This window comes from Lepidochelys kempii, chromosome 6 (assembly GCF_965140265.1).
Source record: "Lepidochelys kempii isolate rLepKem1 chromosome 6, rLepKem1.hap2, whole genome shotgun sequence".
Taxonomy (NCBI): Eukaryota; Metazoa; Chordata; order Testudines; family Cheloniidae; genus Lepidochelys; species Lepidochelys kempii.
The window spans coordinates 118,610,789-118,627,591 of record NC_133261.1 but is presented as its reverse complement, the minus strand read 5'-3'; the positions used below and the strand labels follow the sequence as shown (position 1 = coordinate 118,627,591).

Here is a 16,803-nt window from a genome sequence, read left to right as displayed (position 1 = left end):
AATCCCAGATATTTAGATTGTGAGCTCTTCAGGGAAGAGAACACCTTTTCATTATGTATGTGCACAGTGCCTAGCAAAATTGGCCCTGACCCCTGACTGGGGCTGCTAAGTAAAAAATAATAATTAATACATGGAAGGTTGTTTTTGTTTGTTTGTTTGTTTGTTTTTAGCTAGGATATGATAAATTGAGCAATTAGCATCACTTAGCACCATTCATACTATCCTTTCCAGTCTCTGATCCTAGCAAGGTATTAATTCCATTTACTAAGGTATTAATTCCTTTTACTAAGTTCACCAGTAGCATTTTCTGAACCTCGCTGAGCCGTAGTTAGCTAGGTAATTATCCAAAACCAGAGCACTGGAGCATGCCCAAGGCTTTTCTGGTATAGCTGGCCAAGTGGTTAAGGTGTTAGATTCAAGCTCTAATGGGTAAGATCCTGTGTGGGTTTGAATCCTGCTTCTGGTAAAGCTGTAATGCCTGCTGCTTCCTTTTCACCATCTCGTACAAAAATTCAGGCTGCTGCTTCTCTTTGACATAGCCATCTGGCGTACTGTCCCGCTGCACCCCTGAAAAAATAAATAGAATTGTAGGACTGGAAGGGAACTCAAGGGTCATTAGTCCATGCCCTTGCTCTTGTGGCAGGACTAAATATTTCTAGACACCTAAAAGTTAGACGTTGCAATGCCTAAGTCCCTTTGTGGATCTGGGCCTGAGCCTGCAAAGTGCTGAGCACTGTGTATTTGATTCAGCAAAGCACTTAAGCATATACTCTTAACTTTCATCACATAAGTCATTTAATTGACTTCAAAGGTACTGGTCACATGTGTAAGTGCTCTATTGTATGAGGGTCAGAGTGTTCAGCATCTTGCAGGATCAAGCCTTTTAGGTAGGCCTCTGCATGCTAAGCTCTTATTTTGATGCCTAAATGGGAGCTGACCTCTTCAGAAAATTTGGTACTGAAGTTAAAGAAAACACTACAAAACAGACTTTTATTAAGTGTGAGGTGGGAGGGTCCCAGGGCTCAGGCTGCACCATGAGCCCAAATGTCTGCACTGCGATTAAACAGCCCCGCAGCCCAAGTCTCGCAAGCCTGAGTTAGCTGGCATGGGTGTCTATTTGCAATGTAGACAGGAATGAGTTGAATTGAAAACCCTTGTTACCCTTGCCTTTCCTTGTCTGTTCATGACATTCACTTGTTATGTTATGTTGAAATTAGAGCACAAACTCTTTGGGGAGGGACAATGTCTTTTCTTGTTTCAGTGAGATGCCTAGCACATTTTGGGGCACTCAGAATGTAACAAGTAATCATAATGGAAAGATAAATGTACAGTGCATAAGATAGCAGACATGCCATGACAAAGGGGTCAATAGGCATGGTGGGGTCTGATTTTTCTCTCTGCTACATTGTTATTATTTATTATTTATTTACTTTTTATCTCAATTTGGGAGCCCAGAGGTCCTAGCCAGGCCCATTATGCTGGGCACCGTGCAAGCACAGAATAGAAACCATTCCTGCTGTGTAGGATTTACAGCAGGGGTGGGCAAACTATGGCCCGCAGGCCGTGTCCGTCAGAGCTTTTAATCTAGACCCGGTGCTCCATTGCCCCGCTCTGGTGCTCCAGCCAGGGAGCAGGCTCAGGGGCTTGCCTCGCTCCGGTGCTCCTACTAGGGAGCAAGCCCTTGCACCCCGCTCCCGCTCCTGGGCAGGAGTGCCAGGCGGGCGAGGGGAGTGAGGCAAGCCCCCGATCCCCCTCCCCAGCTGGAGTGCCGGGTGGCAGAGTGTGGCAAGTGATGGGGTGGGCCTGGATAATAAGTGTGTGGCCCACGGCCCACCCGTGGTTACACCCCTGGTACAATGAGTCTTTTCTGATTTGAAAAAACACGTTGCAGTCACAGCTCTTTTGAAAATGAGGCCCCGCGTGAAGTGCGTGCAATCTTCTAAAACAGCAGTCTGAAATAAGGGCAGCAGTTAGGATTTTCTTTTCCCTTTCAAAAATGGGCGCTGCAAAAAAAAGAAAAGTGGACACTGAGTGTTGGGTTTTCAACAAAGAATGGAATGCAAAATATTTTTGCACAAACGTGAACTTGAAGGCCGTATGCCTGATTTGTCAGGAGAGCATCGCGGTGTTCATGGAGTAAATCTGAAGCACCATTTTTCAACGGAACATCTTAATTATGGCAGCAATTGAACAACTGAGGAAAGGGCAAGAAAAGCTGAGAAACTCACCACAAACTTGAAAGCTCAGGAAAATATTTATGTGCGACAAGCTACAGTTCAGGAAGCCACCACAAAGGCAAGTTATATTCCGGCGTTTAAAATCGCTGAACAAAATAAGCCTTTTGCTGAAGGGGAGTTTTTGAAAGAATTCATGGCTGATGTTGCTGGCATGCTGTGCCCAGAATACCAAAGCAAATGTGAGAACATTAGTTAGTCACAGAGAACTGTTACTCGCCTTGTAAAAGTGATTGATTGAACATTTAGCTTCTGAGTTGAACAAGAAAGCACAGGGCTTTACGTTGTTTTCGCTAGCTCTCGATAACAGCACTGAAATTAAGGACATGGCACAGTTATTGATTTTTGTCAGAGGAACTGACAACAAATTTGAAATCACAGAGGAATTTTTATCAGTGGAATCAATGAAAGGCACAACTACGGGATCGGATTTATACGAGAAGGTGTCTGGCTGCCTTGAACATCTGAAGCTCCCCTGGAGAAAAATGGCAAACGTAACCACACATGGATCGCCAAATGTAATTGGGGAAAACGTAGGACTTTTAAAAAGAATTCAGGACAAAGTAAAAGAAGATGACCCTGATAAAGAGGTGATTTTTCTGCATTGTATTATACATCAGGAGATGCAAAAACGTCCTGGACATCGATCATGTTGTTCGCACAGTAGTGAAAATAGTGAACTACATAAGAGCGAGGGGACTTAATCATCGGCAATTCATTTCCCTTCTTGAAGACACTGATGTTGAACACTAGGACTTACTTTATCATACAAATGTCCGCTGGTTCAGCCTAGGAAAAGTATTGCAAAGAGTGTGGGAGCTCAGAGATGAAATTTGCACTTTTCTGGAGATGCAGGGAAAAGAAAATGATTTCCCTGAATTAAAGAATTCAAACTGGGTGTGCGACCTCGCTTTTGGTATGGATATATTGGCACATTTAAATGAACTTAATGTGAAGCTACAAGGAAATAATGTGTTTGTACACGAATTGTATTCTAGTGTGACAGCTTTCTTGTTAGTCTTGTTTTTAAAACAAATTCAGGACAAAATATTCACTCAGTTTACAACACTGAAATACTTGGAAGTGTCGCCAGAGCAGACAGAAGAGTACAGCAAAATTTTCAGTGACTTGCACAGAAAATTTTCTCATTGATTCTTTGTCTTTGAGAAGATAGAAATGTAAGCAGAGTCAGGATGAGCTCCACCCTGACATCTGGTGGTGAGGTGTGGCAAGTTGTGGAAAAGAACTTCAGGGGCTGATCTCATTTGCATAGGCACACCCACCCTACCTAGAATGAGGCCATAGCTGCCCAAATGGTCACTTTGGCTGCTGTGGGATCCCCAGTGTCTCTGTTATTGGGGCAGGAAGAATAAATTGTTATTACCCTGATTATGGGAACTGTGCTTGGAACTGTACTGGGCCTTTTGTTATGATGGAGGGACTCGCCATCAACTAAGTAGCACTCACTAGGCAAGGGTCATGGGTTCCAAAACTCTGTGAATTGAGAGAGAGGCTGGGGACAGGTATTTATACTTGGTGACATGGGCCCCCTGGTGAGGGCCTTACATGCTAATTACACTTTCTCCTCTCTCCACTGTGGAATATCAGAGCTAATGTTGATTCCATTAGGAGTCTAGTTACAGGCTGCTGAGCTGAATTCCCTTTGGGCTAATGGTGCACCAGTGCTAAGGCTCCCCTACTACAAGCTGAAATCACTAAAGAGCTAAACTGACTAAGAGCTGAAATCACTGAGTGTTGTGTTAAGTAGCGGGGGAGCCTGAAGATATATTGTGGAGCAGTTTGCGGGATGGCTGGAGCGGCTTGTGGGACGCGGAGCGGAGCTGAGCAGAGCAGTTTGTGGACTGGCTGGTGAAGTGGAGCAAAGCCCTATGGAGCTGTGGCCAGTCAGCTTCAGATCATGTAAGGTGCCCCTTATTTCTCCCCCCCCCTCCATCTCCACCCAGGTTGGGAGGTAAAACTCTGCAGATAAACTTTCGAACTCTGGGGCTGCACTGACCAGGGACAGAGACTTTTGGGCCATTGGACTTTTGGGACTTTGGGTGATTTCGGGTTGCTGGACTCAAGAACCCAAGGGAAAGGACATGCCCCAATTTGCTTGGGGTGGGTTTTTGCTCATGGGTTGTGTTATGAATCCTGTTCGTGGTGTTTCCCCAACATAATGCCACATTGTTTCTCTCTGTTATTAAAAGGCTTTTTGCTACACTCAGACTCCCTGCTTGCGAGAGGGGAAGTATTGCCTCTTGGAGGTGCCCAGCAGGGGTGGTATATATTTGTCCCAGGTCACTGGGTGGGGGCTCGAGCCGGTTTTGCATTGTGTTATTGGAATGGATCCCCTAGATACTGAACCTGGCCCTTCTTGCTGCCTACTCTGATGGGCAGAAGGGTTACAGAGAAGACACTGGAGCTGGTGTCATGCCCACTGTCATTTGACTACGAGAAAGCCCCACAAGAATTACAACTGGAGCTCATTGATCTCCAGTGCAATTCCACCTTGAAGGAAAAGTATAATTCAGAAAAAATGGACAAGCTTTATGCCTCCTTGAGTGAAACAAAGTTCCCAAATATCTGCAAGGTGGCGCAGAAAATCTTTGTTTTGTTCAGCTCCACCTTTGTATGCGAACAAACATTTTCCCTGCTGAATTACAACAAATCTCGCTACAGATCCCAGTTAACTGACCAGCATCTCCGCTCAGCTCAGGGGTAATGAAAATGGGGGAAATATATATTAACTTTATAGATGGAAAAATATTTTTAAACAGGGAAAATTCAAATAAAAACATGATCCTTGGTCCTTATAACAAACCTATTTCTATGAACAGTATAATCAACAGACTCACTGTCTCTCCAATCAGCCAGGAGGTCTCCTCCAGGGATCTACTCAAATTATTTGGCTCCCAATTGCCTTTCAGAGGCAGTTACGTAAAAAGAAAAAGAGAGGGCTGAATTTATTGTCTGTGGCTTCATGCTTCTTTGTGCCTCTCCTAAATTGGGCCAATTCAGGGCCCCTCATACTTCCCTAACCTGTGCCCAGCTGCCTACAGCCCCCAAGGTCCATTATGGTAGCTGTGAGTAGCTGGGGTAAGGAAAAACCCAGACCATGCCCCCATTTCCCCAGGAACACCCTGACACACTCCCTATGTGGGGGCAGGGGCAGGTTTGTTCTTGTGTGAGTAACAGAGCTGGGTATGCTAACTTGCACCTGACAGGGTGGAACCTGTGTTAAGGGGATTCCCTGAGGTGGGAAATTGAGTACTCTATGGCTTGTATAAACTTTCCTTACAAGATGCCAGGTAACCAGCTTTTAAATAATAGCATGGCCTAAACTAGGAGTTCTCAAATTCCTTCAGTGTGGATCAAATCTTAAAAGCAAGATTATTTTAGGGACCATTCCCCTCCTATTCATGATCATGCAAACCACCTCACCTCCTGTCCACAACTGCACAACATCATGGCAGCAACTGCTTACATTTGGGAATGAATTTTGTGAAAATTAATATTGGGAATGTATTTAAATGTATTTTTCAATGCAACTTAGCAGTTGGAAACAAGAAGAAACAGCACCATGTGGCCACAAGTCATTGCTTTAGGATTACTGGTCTAAAGGAATGAACAGGGAGTTAGAAGTCAAAGATCCCTGAGTTCTAAGCCCAGCTCTACCTCTGACTTCAGTGTGCGGCTTTAGGCAATCACTTAGGCCTATGTCCTCAAAAGTATTTAGGGGCCTAACTCCCATTAATTTCAACTATGAGGATCTGAGCCTCAATTTTTCTTCCTCATTTATCTCCTCTAAAAAATGGGGATAATGATTATTACCTTGGAAAAATGACAATTTGAAACTTCTTGTTTGCTCTGAATTATCAATCTTCTTTAAAGAGTCAGGATGACCCAGGGCCTGGTGTATCTTGAGGTCTCCGGCATTGTTCCAAATAGTATTAAGACAATGTAAGGTACGCTAAAACTGTTAACAAATATTTTGCTTCTGCATGATGCCTAAGAGGTATCATAGCAGGTGAAGAAGATGATTTTTGTTTTACAAGTAAAGTGATTTATTTACAGGGAGGTTGATCAAACAATGGTACAAAAAAAAGACAAACAAGCCAACCATCTAAAGGAACAGAAAAAGAAACCAACAAAAAACAATAAATGGAAAATGCATTAAACTAAACTATTTACAAGTATTTATCACTGATCTTAAAAACTCTAATGGGAGAGCAGAAAATAAAACCTAGTTATTTCAGTCTTCAGTGTTCTGTACAAACTTTAACTATACACAACATCACTATGAGATAGGCAAGTGGTATACTTTACAGAGGAGGAAATTGATATACCAAAAAGTTAAGTAACTTGTCTAACTAGCAAGAAAGAGGCAAAGGCAGGGGTCAAACTCAGGATTTCTGGATTCCAGCTTCGTGCTCAATCCTCGAAACTACAATGCCCACAAATAACGGTATATTTATATTGAGAAAATGCATTGTGATAGAAAAGGTGAGAACTAGCACATTATCTACCATGCTATGAAACACAGCTTAGCCTTTAGTGCGGACGACAGTCATTTTAAAAAATATGTTAACTGATTGTGGTTAGCCCTAGGTTAGGGTTTTTATCATCTTCTGAGTGAGCCTAGAGATAACCAGCACCAGCTAAACATGACTGTCATTGTCCACACAAGAGGTTAAAAAGTGTTCAACATGTGAGCTAACCCATTTTCTAACATGATGCATTTCCCCTATGCAGACAAACTCTGTACATCAGTCATTCTCTAGAACAGTGATACTCAGACCTCAGTGGTTCAGGAGCCCAATTAGTGATCAACAGTACCCAAAAGAGCCACAGTAGTGTGAATTCATTTTCATTTACTATAGTACTATATATTAATATTTAAACAGTATGACAGGGAAATATATATAAAAATATATAAATTCTCACAGCAAAATGACTGACCAAGTATTATTTTATCAACTACAATTGGCTAATAACACAGTAGAAGCATCCTGATGGATTAATTAAATCACAGTCTTTTAATATTATGTGCCACAAAGAGCCAGAGGAGACACATTAAAGAGCCACTAGCGACTCCCAAGCCTCAGTCTGAGTATCACTGCTCTAGGGATACAATCTTACAAAGACTTAAGCATGTGTAACTTTACACATTTGAGCAATCATACTGTGTTCAATGGGGCTTATCTTGTGCAAAAAGTTATTTACGCTCGTAAATTTTTGTGGGATCAGGGCCCAGTACTGGTTCTCCACTCCTGTGTTGTAGTGAACAAAGTGGGTGAGGTAATATCTTTTATTAGACCAACCTCTGTTGGTGAGAGAAACAAGTTAAGCTTGAAAACTTGTCTCTCTAATATCCTTGAACCAACATGGCTACAACAACACTGCATATTACACTGAACGGGCATTCCCCATTTCAGCTTCTTTAGCACCGCCCATGGGACCAACCTCACTTTTTTCACTTGTCCTTCTCCTCATATAGAGATGGTCTAAGGGAGGAAGGGTTTATCTTAACTGGATGGAGAAAACCCTTAGTTCCTTTCCACAAATCCTGAGCCAATAAGAGGTCAATTTTCCATGAAATCATGATGCACCTACTAAGACCCACTGCAAACATAGGCTCAGCTATTAACTCACCAGTATCACTGAAGCTGCAGGTCTTGCATGGATTTTGTGAGTTTCATGGCTTTTAAAAAAAGCAATATCTGTGACTTTTGACATCTTGTGTAAGAGGCAGTGGATGTGTTGTTAAACAATCAAACTTCGGGAGCTGCCAAGTTAAACCCTGGATTGTGTGGGAGGCTAACAGAGCAGAAGCAAAGCAACAACACTGTGGCAACACACAAGATCAAAGCAATAAACTCTCAGTGAAAGCTTTAAATCCCAACTGGATGAAGTTGCCCCATCCTCATCTTGAGTGATGCTGAGTTTATAAAAATCTGCCCTGGTATTACAATTACCATGGTCAGATCTGTCCACTATTTTCAGAGTTCTAACACTCTTCTAATTATTCACACTAAAATGGGTAAATAAAGCATATTAGAAGTATTATTTATTATTCAACATTTTCACTTTCATTCATTTGGATAATGGAGTGGAGAGTATGCTTATAAAATTTACAGATAACACCAAGCTGGGAGGGGTTGCAAGCACTTTAGAGGACAGAATTAGAATTCAAAATGACCTTGACAAATTTCAGAATTGGTCTGAATTCAATAAGATGAAATTCAATAAAGACAAGTGCAAAGTTCTACATTTTGCAAGAAAAAAATCAAATTCACAACTACAAAATGTGGAATAACTGGTGAAGTGGTTGTACTGCTGGAAAAGCATCATGGGGTTATAGTGGATCACAATTTGCATATGAGCCAACAATGCGATGCAGTTGCCAAAATGGCTAATATCATTCTAGGGTGTATCAACAGGAGTGTTATATGTAAGACATGGAAGATAACTGTCCCACTCTACTTGGCATGGGTGAGACCTCAGCTGGAGTACTTGTGCCCAGTGTTTGGCACCATGTTTTAAGAAAGATGTGGAGAAATTGGAGAGAATCTAGAGGTGAGTAACAAAAATGATAAAAGGTTTAAGAAAATCTGACCACTGAGAAAAGGTTAAAAAAACTGGTTTCAGAGTAACAGCCGTGTTAGTCTGTATTCGCAAAAAGAAAGGGAGTACTTGTGGCACCTTAGAGACTAACCAATTTATTTGAGCATAAGCTTTTGTGAGCTACAGCTCACTTCATCGGATGCATACTGTGGAAACTGCAGAAGACATTATATACACAGAGACCATGAAACAATACCTCCTCCCATCCCACTCTCCTGCTGGTAATAGCGTATCTAAAGTGATCACTCTCCTTACAATGTGTATGATAATCAAGTTGGGCCATTTCCAGCACAAATCCAGGTTTTCTCACCCTCCCCCCCTCGCCCCCTCCCCGCCCCACAAACTCACTCTCCTGCTGGTAATAGCCCATCCAAAGTGACCACTCTCTTTACAATGTGTATGATAATCAAGGTGGGCCATTTCCAGCACAAATCCAGGTTTTCTCACCGCCCACCCCCCCTCCAAAAACCACACACACAAACTCACTCTCCTGCTGGTAATAGCTTATCCAAAGTGACCACTCTCCTTACAATGTGTATGAAAATCAAGGTGGGCCATTAACAAAAAAACTGGTTATGTTTAGTTTTGAGCAGGGAAGATTGAGGGGGGACTTGAAAAGTCTTCAGACGGGGCTGTTTGGTTCTAACCACCAGAAGAGTGATGTTCTGGAACAGCCTTCCAAGGGGCATAGTGGAGGCAAAAAAACTAACTTGTTTCAGGACTGAACTTGATAAGTTGATGATGGTGGATTGTATAATGAGGTCGCCTCAAATGGCATATGGCCCATTGCAACTGCTATTAGCAAACATCTCAAATGGATGGAGAAGGGACACAATATGGGGAGGACTCTGAGTTACTACAGAGAGTTCTTTCTCAGGTATCTTCCTGGCGGGTCTCACCCATGTGCTCAGGATCTAACTCAGGGGTTCTCGCAACAAATTTTTTGGTGGCCTCAGCGTGCGACCACCAACTCTCACTGGTGGCTGCACTGATACTTTCCCCCTAAAATACTTATTTAACTTTAGGGGGAAAAAATTAAATATGCACAGATTCACATCCAAATAATTATAATGTGTATTAATAGGGTTTTTTGGCAGACTCAATAACAAAAATAATGCTGCCTCCCCCTTTGCCCTCCTCCCCCCCCCCATCCAGGGCTTAGTGGGTCCTAGGGCTCACTGTGAAAAGTGATATTTGTATATTTGTTAATATCTCAGCTTGCTTAGCTACCTGGGAGGCTATGAAAAGTGATAAGTGATATTAACAAACATACAAATAGCTAGTAACTCTGCTAGGGAGGCCAAAGGGGGAGGCAGCAGGGACCAGAGGCGATGGTGGGATGGATGCGGGGCAGGGGGAGGCAGTGGAGGCCTGGGGCAATGTGGTCTAACTGATTGTGATATTGGGAGTTTGGAAGAAATTTTTCCCCAGGTCAGAGTGGCAGAGACCCTGGACATTTTTTGCCTTTCTTTGTAGTGTGGGGCACAGGTCACATGCTGGTTTGAACTAGAATAAATGGTGAATTCTCTGTAACTTAAAGTCTTTAAATCAAGATTTGAGGGCTTCAGTAACTCAGCCAGAAGTAATGGGCCTACTACAGGAGTGAGTGGGTGAGGTTCTGTGGGCTGCGATGTGCAGGAGGTCAGACTAGATGATCACAGTGGTCCCCTCTGGCCTTAAAAGTCTATGAGTCCATGAGGGTAGTTAAGCTCTGGAAGAGGCTTCCAAGAGAGGTTGTAGAATCCCCGTCATTGGAAGTTTTTCAGAACAGGTTGGACAAACACCTGTCAGGGATGCTCTAAGTTTACTTGGTCCTGCCTCAGCACAGGGGGCTGGACTTGAAGACCTCTCAAGGTCCCTTCCAGCCCTACTTTTCTAGGATTTTCTGATTATTTGTATTACCTTAGTGCCTAGGAGCCCTGTCCCAAGGATCAGGACCCCTTTGTACTAGGCACTGTACAAACAAATACCGAGAGTTGACAAGACTGGATTAGTATCCACTGATTCTGATGGCAGCGGTTGCTGCTGCAGCACTCTCCTGGATAGATGACTGGAAACATTTTTTATAAGAGAACTGTGCTTCTTTTCTTTTCGATGTGTGGGGAAAGGCTTGAATGTTTTTGTTTCTTTAATCCTGCTTGGTTTTTTTTACATTAGCAATTTTAGGAATGCCAAGTTTGGAGTTCCCTGGTTTCGCTGGCGGATGGGTTGTCTCAGATGTTTTTTGTGAGCTTTCTCAGCCTTCGTTGAAGGAGTGGGGTGTGTTCAATCTTTTTTACATATTCTCTCCCACTTGTTCATTCAGGCGTTTGAATTAGAGACATCAACAAAAGCAAACAAGACAGAATTTTAAGCAAGCTGTGGGGGAAATCATTTCTCTTAATTAAATGGTTTTAATTGTATAATCCCACCAGATTTCTGTAGAGACATCCAGGGGAAAAACAGGGTACCAGAATTTCTAATGGAGAGTACGGAACTTTTAAAGAATGAAAGAGAAAGCTCTTGCAAGCTTTCTTTATGTATCATATAGAAGCAAAAAAGGGAATGACTCAATTTATTCCCCTCCCTTACAGGTTACCTTTAAAGGGAAGTGTCTGGGCTTTAACACTATGGTTACAACGTATTATGAAGTTAATGTTGTTTCTTTCTTAGTGAAATTATTTTATGGGTCAAGAGATACTGAAGTTTTCACCCAGTAAAAAGCAAAGTAAAGCAAATGTCCAGCTGACTGGGGGGAAAAAACAAAAGCAGGGAAGACACACTCCCAGATAAGTAACTTTTCACCCTTTAAACTAGTCACTCGTTTTACTCCACTATTTGTCAATTATTACGGCATCCTGAGGTTAACAGAGAATATGAAGGCCTAATCCTGGTTTAGTCCATACTCACATGAGATGCCTCATTGGTTTCAACAGCAGATATATTAGGGGTTTACTTCATCCATCTCTTGCCCTATGAATGTGGTGTATGCCTCTCTGAGAAGAGCAAACAATTGTGCACAATATGCTTAGACAATGATTATTTCACTCACCCCTGAAATGCAGCCCCCTCTCTAGAGGAACGTAGCCACTGTTTAACAGAACACAGCAGCAACAATATATAAAAGTATGGCAATCTTGTACCACATTTTACCATACTGCACTGTGAGGTTTCCTTTTCATTACAGGAAGGGCTGTGCCTGACATGGATGGTCAGACTGTCTCAGACACAACCCTTCCCATCCAGCTCTGGGAGCCTTTCACCCTTAGCTACTAATGTTACCCCTGTGGGCTTTCTGTGCCAAAAAAATTAAAATTGTGTGCACAATATTATAAAATTCTGCAAATTTTATTTGTCAAATAAATGTGGAGGTTCCAGCATGGCATTGGGGAGCACAAACTACTGGCACAGAAGTTGGAGATCACTCTGCAGCTCCACGCTGGGACCTGGATTCAGCAGTGAGGCTGCACCCAAGGACACAGCACAAGGACCAGGCCTGCCCCAGAAACACCCCTGGGCCCTGCCCCTCCATGCCAGGTGCACCAGGTGTGAGTAGGCAGACTCAGCCCAGCAGGATCCAAGTGCAGAGGGGATTAGTGTGGGGGGATCCAGCTGTGGAGTGAGAGAGTTCTGTGTGGGGCAATCTGAGTGCAGGCGGCTCAGTGGGGGATCCAGGTGCAGGGGGCAGTCTTGATGCATGTTAGGGGGCTTATTCCTTCACCCACTTACTTCCCTGGTCCTTCTCGCATGAACAGAGAGCAACAATACCCGAAGTCCAAAGGTGCAAACAATTCGATGTTTATTGGGGTGAACTTCCAGCAAGCATGATTCCAGTTTCCTTCCTTAGTATCCCCCTTCCCAGCTCTGACACCACAGACACCTGTGTCCCTGTTCCCATTCCTGCCCTTAGCCAAACATGATTCCAACTTCCTTACTCCCATTCCCTGTTCTCATTTCCCTCTTTAGCAAAACATGATTCCAATTTTCTTACCCCCATTCCCTGTTCCCATCTCCCCCACATACCCACCCACTCCCTGATTGACTGCAGACTATATAGTAAAACTTGAGTTCTGCTTAGCTATACCTTAACCAATCATATTCCTGAAATTTAACTAACCAATCCTAACATATTGTAACATGATTATGTAACCAATTATATCCCACCACCTTAATTAGTTTACACCCAGCAAAATTAATTATACAGCAGACAGGAACAATCACAGAACCAGACAGAGATTATACAGACAAACAATAGCAAAGTGAAACTATAATGACAAAACAATACAGAAGTGAGGATTTCACATCCCAGCTATTGATAAGTGAGTTCTTGCCAGACAAGATGCTGTCAAACTAAGTTTCCTTTTACATTTTCTAGGCACTTCCCTTTCTCTGGAGGTGATAGGCATACAATCCTGTCCTGATAGTGCCTAACAGCCCAACAGCATCTTATTTCAATGTGACTAGTTTGGAATGTGAGGATGTGACTGTTCGCTTCCCAGCTTATGGCTGCCTCTGCTGCTTTGGCCAAAGGCCTTAGCCTAAGAACAGGGCCTCAGACTGTCACCGTAAGAGAAGGCCCTTACACCAGCAGACAGTGATTTTGATTCTTTCTTTCTTTTATACCTCTAGAACTAGCCAAGTGATAAGAATACACCTACATTCTTAAAGTACAGGCCTTTGCAGACAGGCCTGAATATAAAGGGGAAAAGGGAACAGGGAATGGGAGTAAGGAAGTTGGAATCATGTTTGGCTAAGGGCAGGAATGGGAACAGGGACACAGGTGTCTGTGGTGTCAGAGCTGGGAAGGGGGATACTAAGGAAGGAAACTGGAATCATGCTTGCTGGAAGTTCACCCCAATAAACATCGAATTGTTTGCACCTTTGGACTTCGGGTATTGTTGCTCTCTGTTCATGCGAGAAGGACCAGGGAAGTAAGTGGGTGAAGGAATAAGCCCCCTAACAATGCACAGGGGCTTGTTGGGAAGTTATGGGTGCAGCAGTAATGGGACTCTGCAGGGGGGTCCAGATGAGGGTGTTGGTGTTTGGGGGGGGGGTCTAGGTGTGGGGGGAACAGAGCTCAGTAGGGAGATCTGGGTGTGGGACAACCAGTGGGGAGCAATCCAGATGCTGGGGGAGTGGGGCTCAGTGGGGTGGACATCCAGGTGCAGCTAGTTGGGGCTTGGTGGGATCTGGGTGGCTTCATGGTGTGGTCCAGGTGCAGAAGTGTGGGGCTTATCGGGGAGGTTCTGAGTGCAGAGGGGTGAGGCTTGGCAGGAGGGTCTGGATGCACCAGGGTTGGGTGGATGGGGGAAGCAGCTCCTTGTACAGGGATCCCTCCATCTGCAGCTGAGGAGCAATGGATGCAGGAAGTGTATGCGTGAAGGGAGTTTGCAGATCTCCCTGCAGCTGGGGGAGAAACCTGGGGGTGGGTCTGACCCAGTCCCGGATGCCATGCAGGGGAAGAGGAAGTCGCATCCTCCCTAGCCAAGCCAGGACTAGCAGCTAATCCCAGCACAGGATAGGAGCCACCAGCCAGGTCTTCCCTAGTCCTGCCCCTCAGTGATTTACCTCTCTGACAGCTACCCGGGCACCCAAAACAGACGGCTGGGGAGGGTTGCCTGGCCGCTTTTGTGGCTTCCCTTTGCTTCCCCCTCAGAAAGTCATTTTTTCCTGTAGGGAAGCAAAGAAATCTGTGGGGGACATGAATTCTGTGCCTGCGCAAGGGTGCAGCATTCCCGCAGGAGTAATTTAATGTGGCCACGCTCCACAGCCCAGAGGCTGCAGTGGAGACCAGGACCGCCTTCTCTCCCACAGGCTCAGGAGGGGGGGGCAGGCCTAGCCAGGCTGCATTGGTGCAGCAGCTACCGCCTGCGGCGAAGGTGGCCCCCGATGGGGCCCGCCAGCAGCGTGGGTCACAACAACAGGATTCAGAGTAACAGCCGTGTTAGTCTGTATTCGCAAAAAGAAAAGGAGTACTTGTGGCACCTTAGAGACTAACCAATTTATTTGAGCATGAGCTTTCGTGAGCTACAGCTCACTTCATCGGATGCATGCCGTGGAAACTGCAGCAGGCTTTATTTATACACAGAGAATATGAAAAAATACCTCCTCCCACCCCACTGTCCTGCTGGTAATAGCTTATCTAAAGTGATCAGCAGGTGGGCCATTTCCAGCACAAATCCAGGTTTTCTCACCCTCCACCCCCCCACACAAATTCACTCTCCTGCTGGTGATAGCCCATCCAAAGTGACAACTCTTTACACAATGTGCATGATAATAAAGTTGGGCCATTTCCTGCACAAATCCAGGTTCTCTCACCCCCTCACCCCCGTCCCAAAAACCACACACACAAACTCACTCTCCTGCTGGTAATAGCTCATCCAAAGTGACCATTCTCCCTACAATGTGCATGATAATCAAGGTGGGCCATTTCCAGCACAAATCCAGGTTTTCTCACATCCCCCCACCCCCATACACACACAAACTCACTCTCCTGCTGGTAATACCTCATCCAAACTGACCACTCTCCAAGTTTAAATCCAAGTTAAACCAGAACATCTGGGGGGGGGGGGTAGGAAAAAACAAGAGGAAACAGGCTACCTTGCATAATGACTTAGCCACTCCCAGTCTCTATTTAAGCCTAAATTAATAGTATCCAATTTGCAAATGAATTCCAATTCAGCAGTTTCTCGCTGGAGTCTGGATTTGAAGTTTTTTTGTTTTAAGATAGCGACCTTCATGTCTGTGATCGCGTGACCAGAGAGATTGAAGTGTTCTCCGACTGGTTTATGAATGTTATAATTCTTGACATCTGATTTGTGTCCATTTATTCTTTTACGTAGGGACTGTCCAGTTTGACCAATGTACATGGCAGAGGGGCATTGCTGGCACATGATGGCATAGATCACATTGGTGGATGTGCAGGTATAAGAGCCTTTAGATAAGCTATTACCAGCAGGACAGTGGGGTGGGAGGAGGTATTGTTTCATGATCTCTGTGTATATATAAAGCCTGCTGCAGTTTCCACAGTATGCATCCGATGAAGTGAGCTGTAGCTCACGAAAGCTCATGCTCAAATAAATTGGTCAGTCTCTAAGGTGCCACAAGTCCTCCTTTTCTTTTTGCGAACAACACGATTATTCATTGGCTAAAGAGGGGCGGGCGCTTGGCCCCGGGAGGCCTATGAGCCAGCGCAGCCGGCGGGTCCCGCCCCCGTGTCCCTTGCCGGCGCATGGGGGCGGGGGCGCCCGGCGGGCGCGGAAGCTCGGGCCACGTGGGTGCGGCGGGCGGGTGTCTGGGCGCGCGGGCGCAGCCACGCGCCATTGGAGCCTCGGGGAGCGCCGGGGCGGCGGGCGCGCGAGCAGTCACCATGGCCCCCGCGCAGGTCCTCTGCGGCAAAGCCGCCGCCGCGTACGTACCCCGGGGCCGGCCGGCCGGCCGGCCGGGCGGGCGGGGGGTTCCCGGCTGCAGCCTGGCAGCGCCCCTGGGGCCCGTCTGGGCGCGCCCGCGGCAGCCAGGCCAGCAGGGCGGTGCTCCCGCTCCGCCCGGCTCTCCCCGGGGGTGCGGCGCGGCGCGTCCCGCTGCCGCCGGCGGGGCGCCTGCCTGGGGAGCCGCCCGCGCGGGACGGGAGACTGGCAGGGCGGGACCGAAACCAGCCCGTTCGCCTGGCCCGGGCCTGGGGAAACGGCCCCCGCAGGCGCTGTTACTTCGCCGGGTCTCCGCGCCCGGGCGGGAGCGAGCGGGGACCTCTGCACGGTTGTTTCCAGCCCCGGGGCCCAGCCTAAGTTGACCCCGGCTCTGAAAGCGGCTTCCGCGTGTTTGGAGGGGTTTTTTTGGGGGGGGGGCAGGCTGGGTTGGGGGGGGTATGCTTTGGAATCGTCCCATGAAGTGTGATGTACGAGGGCAAACACTATTCCATGGTGGGCTTGTTTTGTTTTGTTTTGTTTGTAAACGTTGGCTAGTC

The 16,803-nt window shown here is 45.7% G+C and overlaps 1 protein-coding gene across 1 annotated transcript in view; it reads left to right on the top strand.

The window, feature by feature from the left end:
• Window positions 1-16,056: 16,056 nt before the first annotated feature.
• The window catches only part of MTHFD1 (methylenetetrahydrofolate dehydrogenase, cyclohydrolase and formyltetrahydrofolate synthetase 1), a 69,654-nt gene continuing 68,907 nt past the window's right edge, over window positions 16,057-16,803 (top strand). The window contains exon 1 of the mRNA XM_073349863.1: window positions 16,057-16,250. Coding sequence (XP_073205964.1) covers window positions 16,072-16,250 — 179 coding nt within the window. The 5' untranslated portion in view covers window positions 16,057-16,071. The remainder of the gene's footprint in view (window positions 16,251-16,803) is intronic.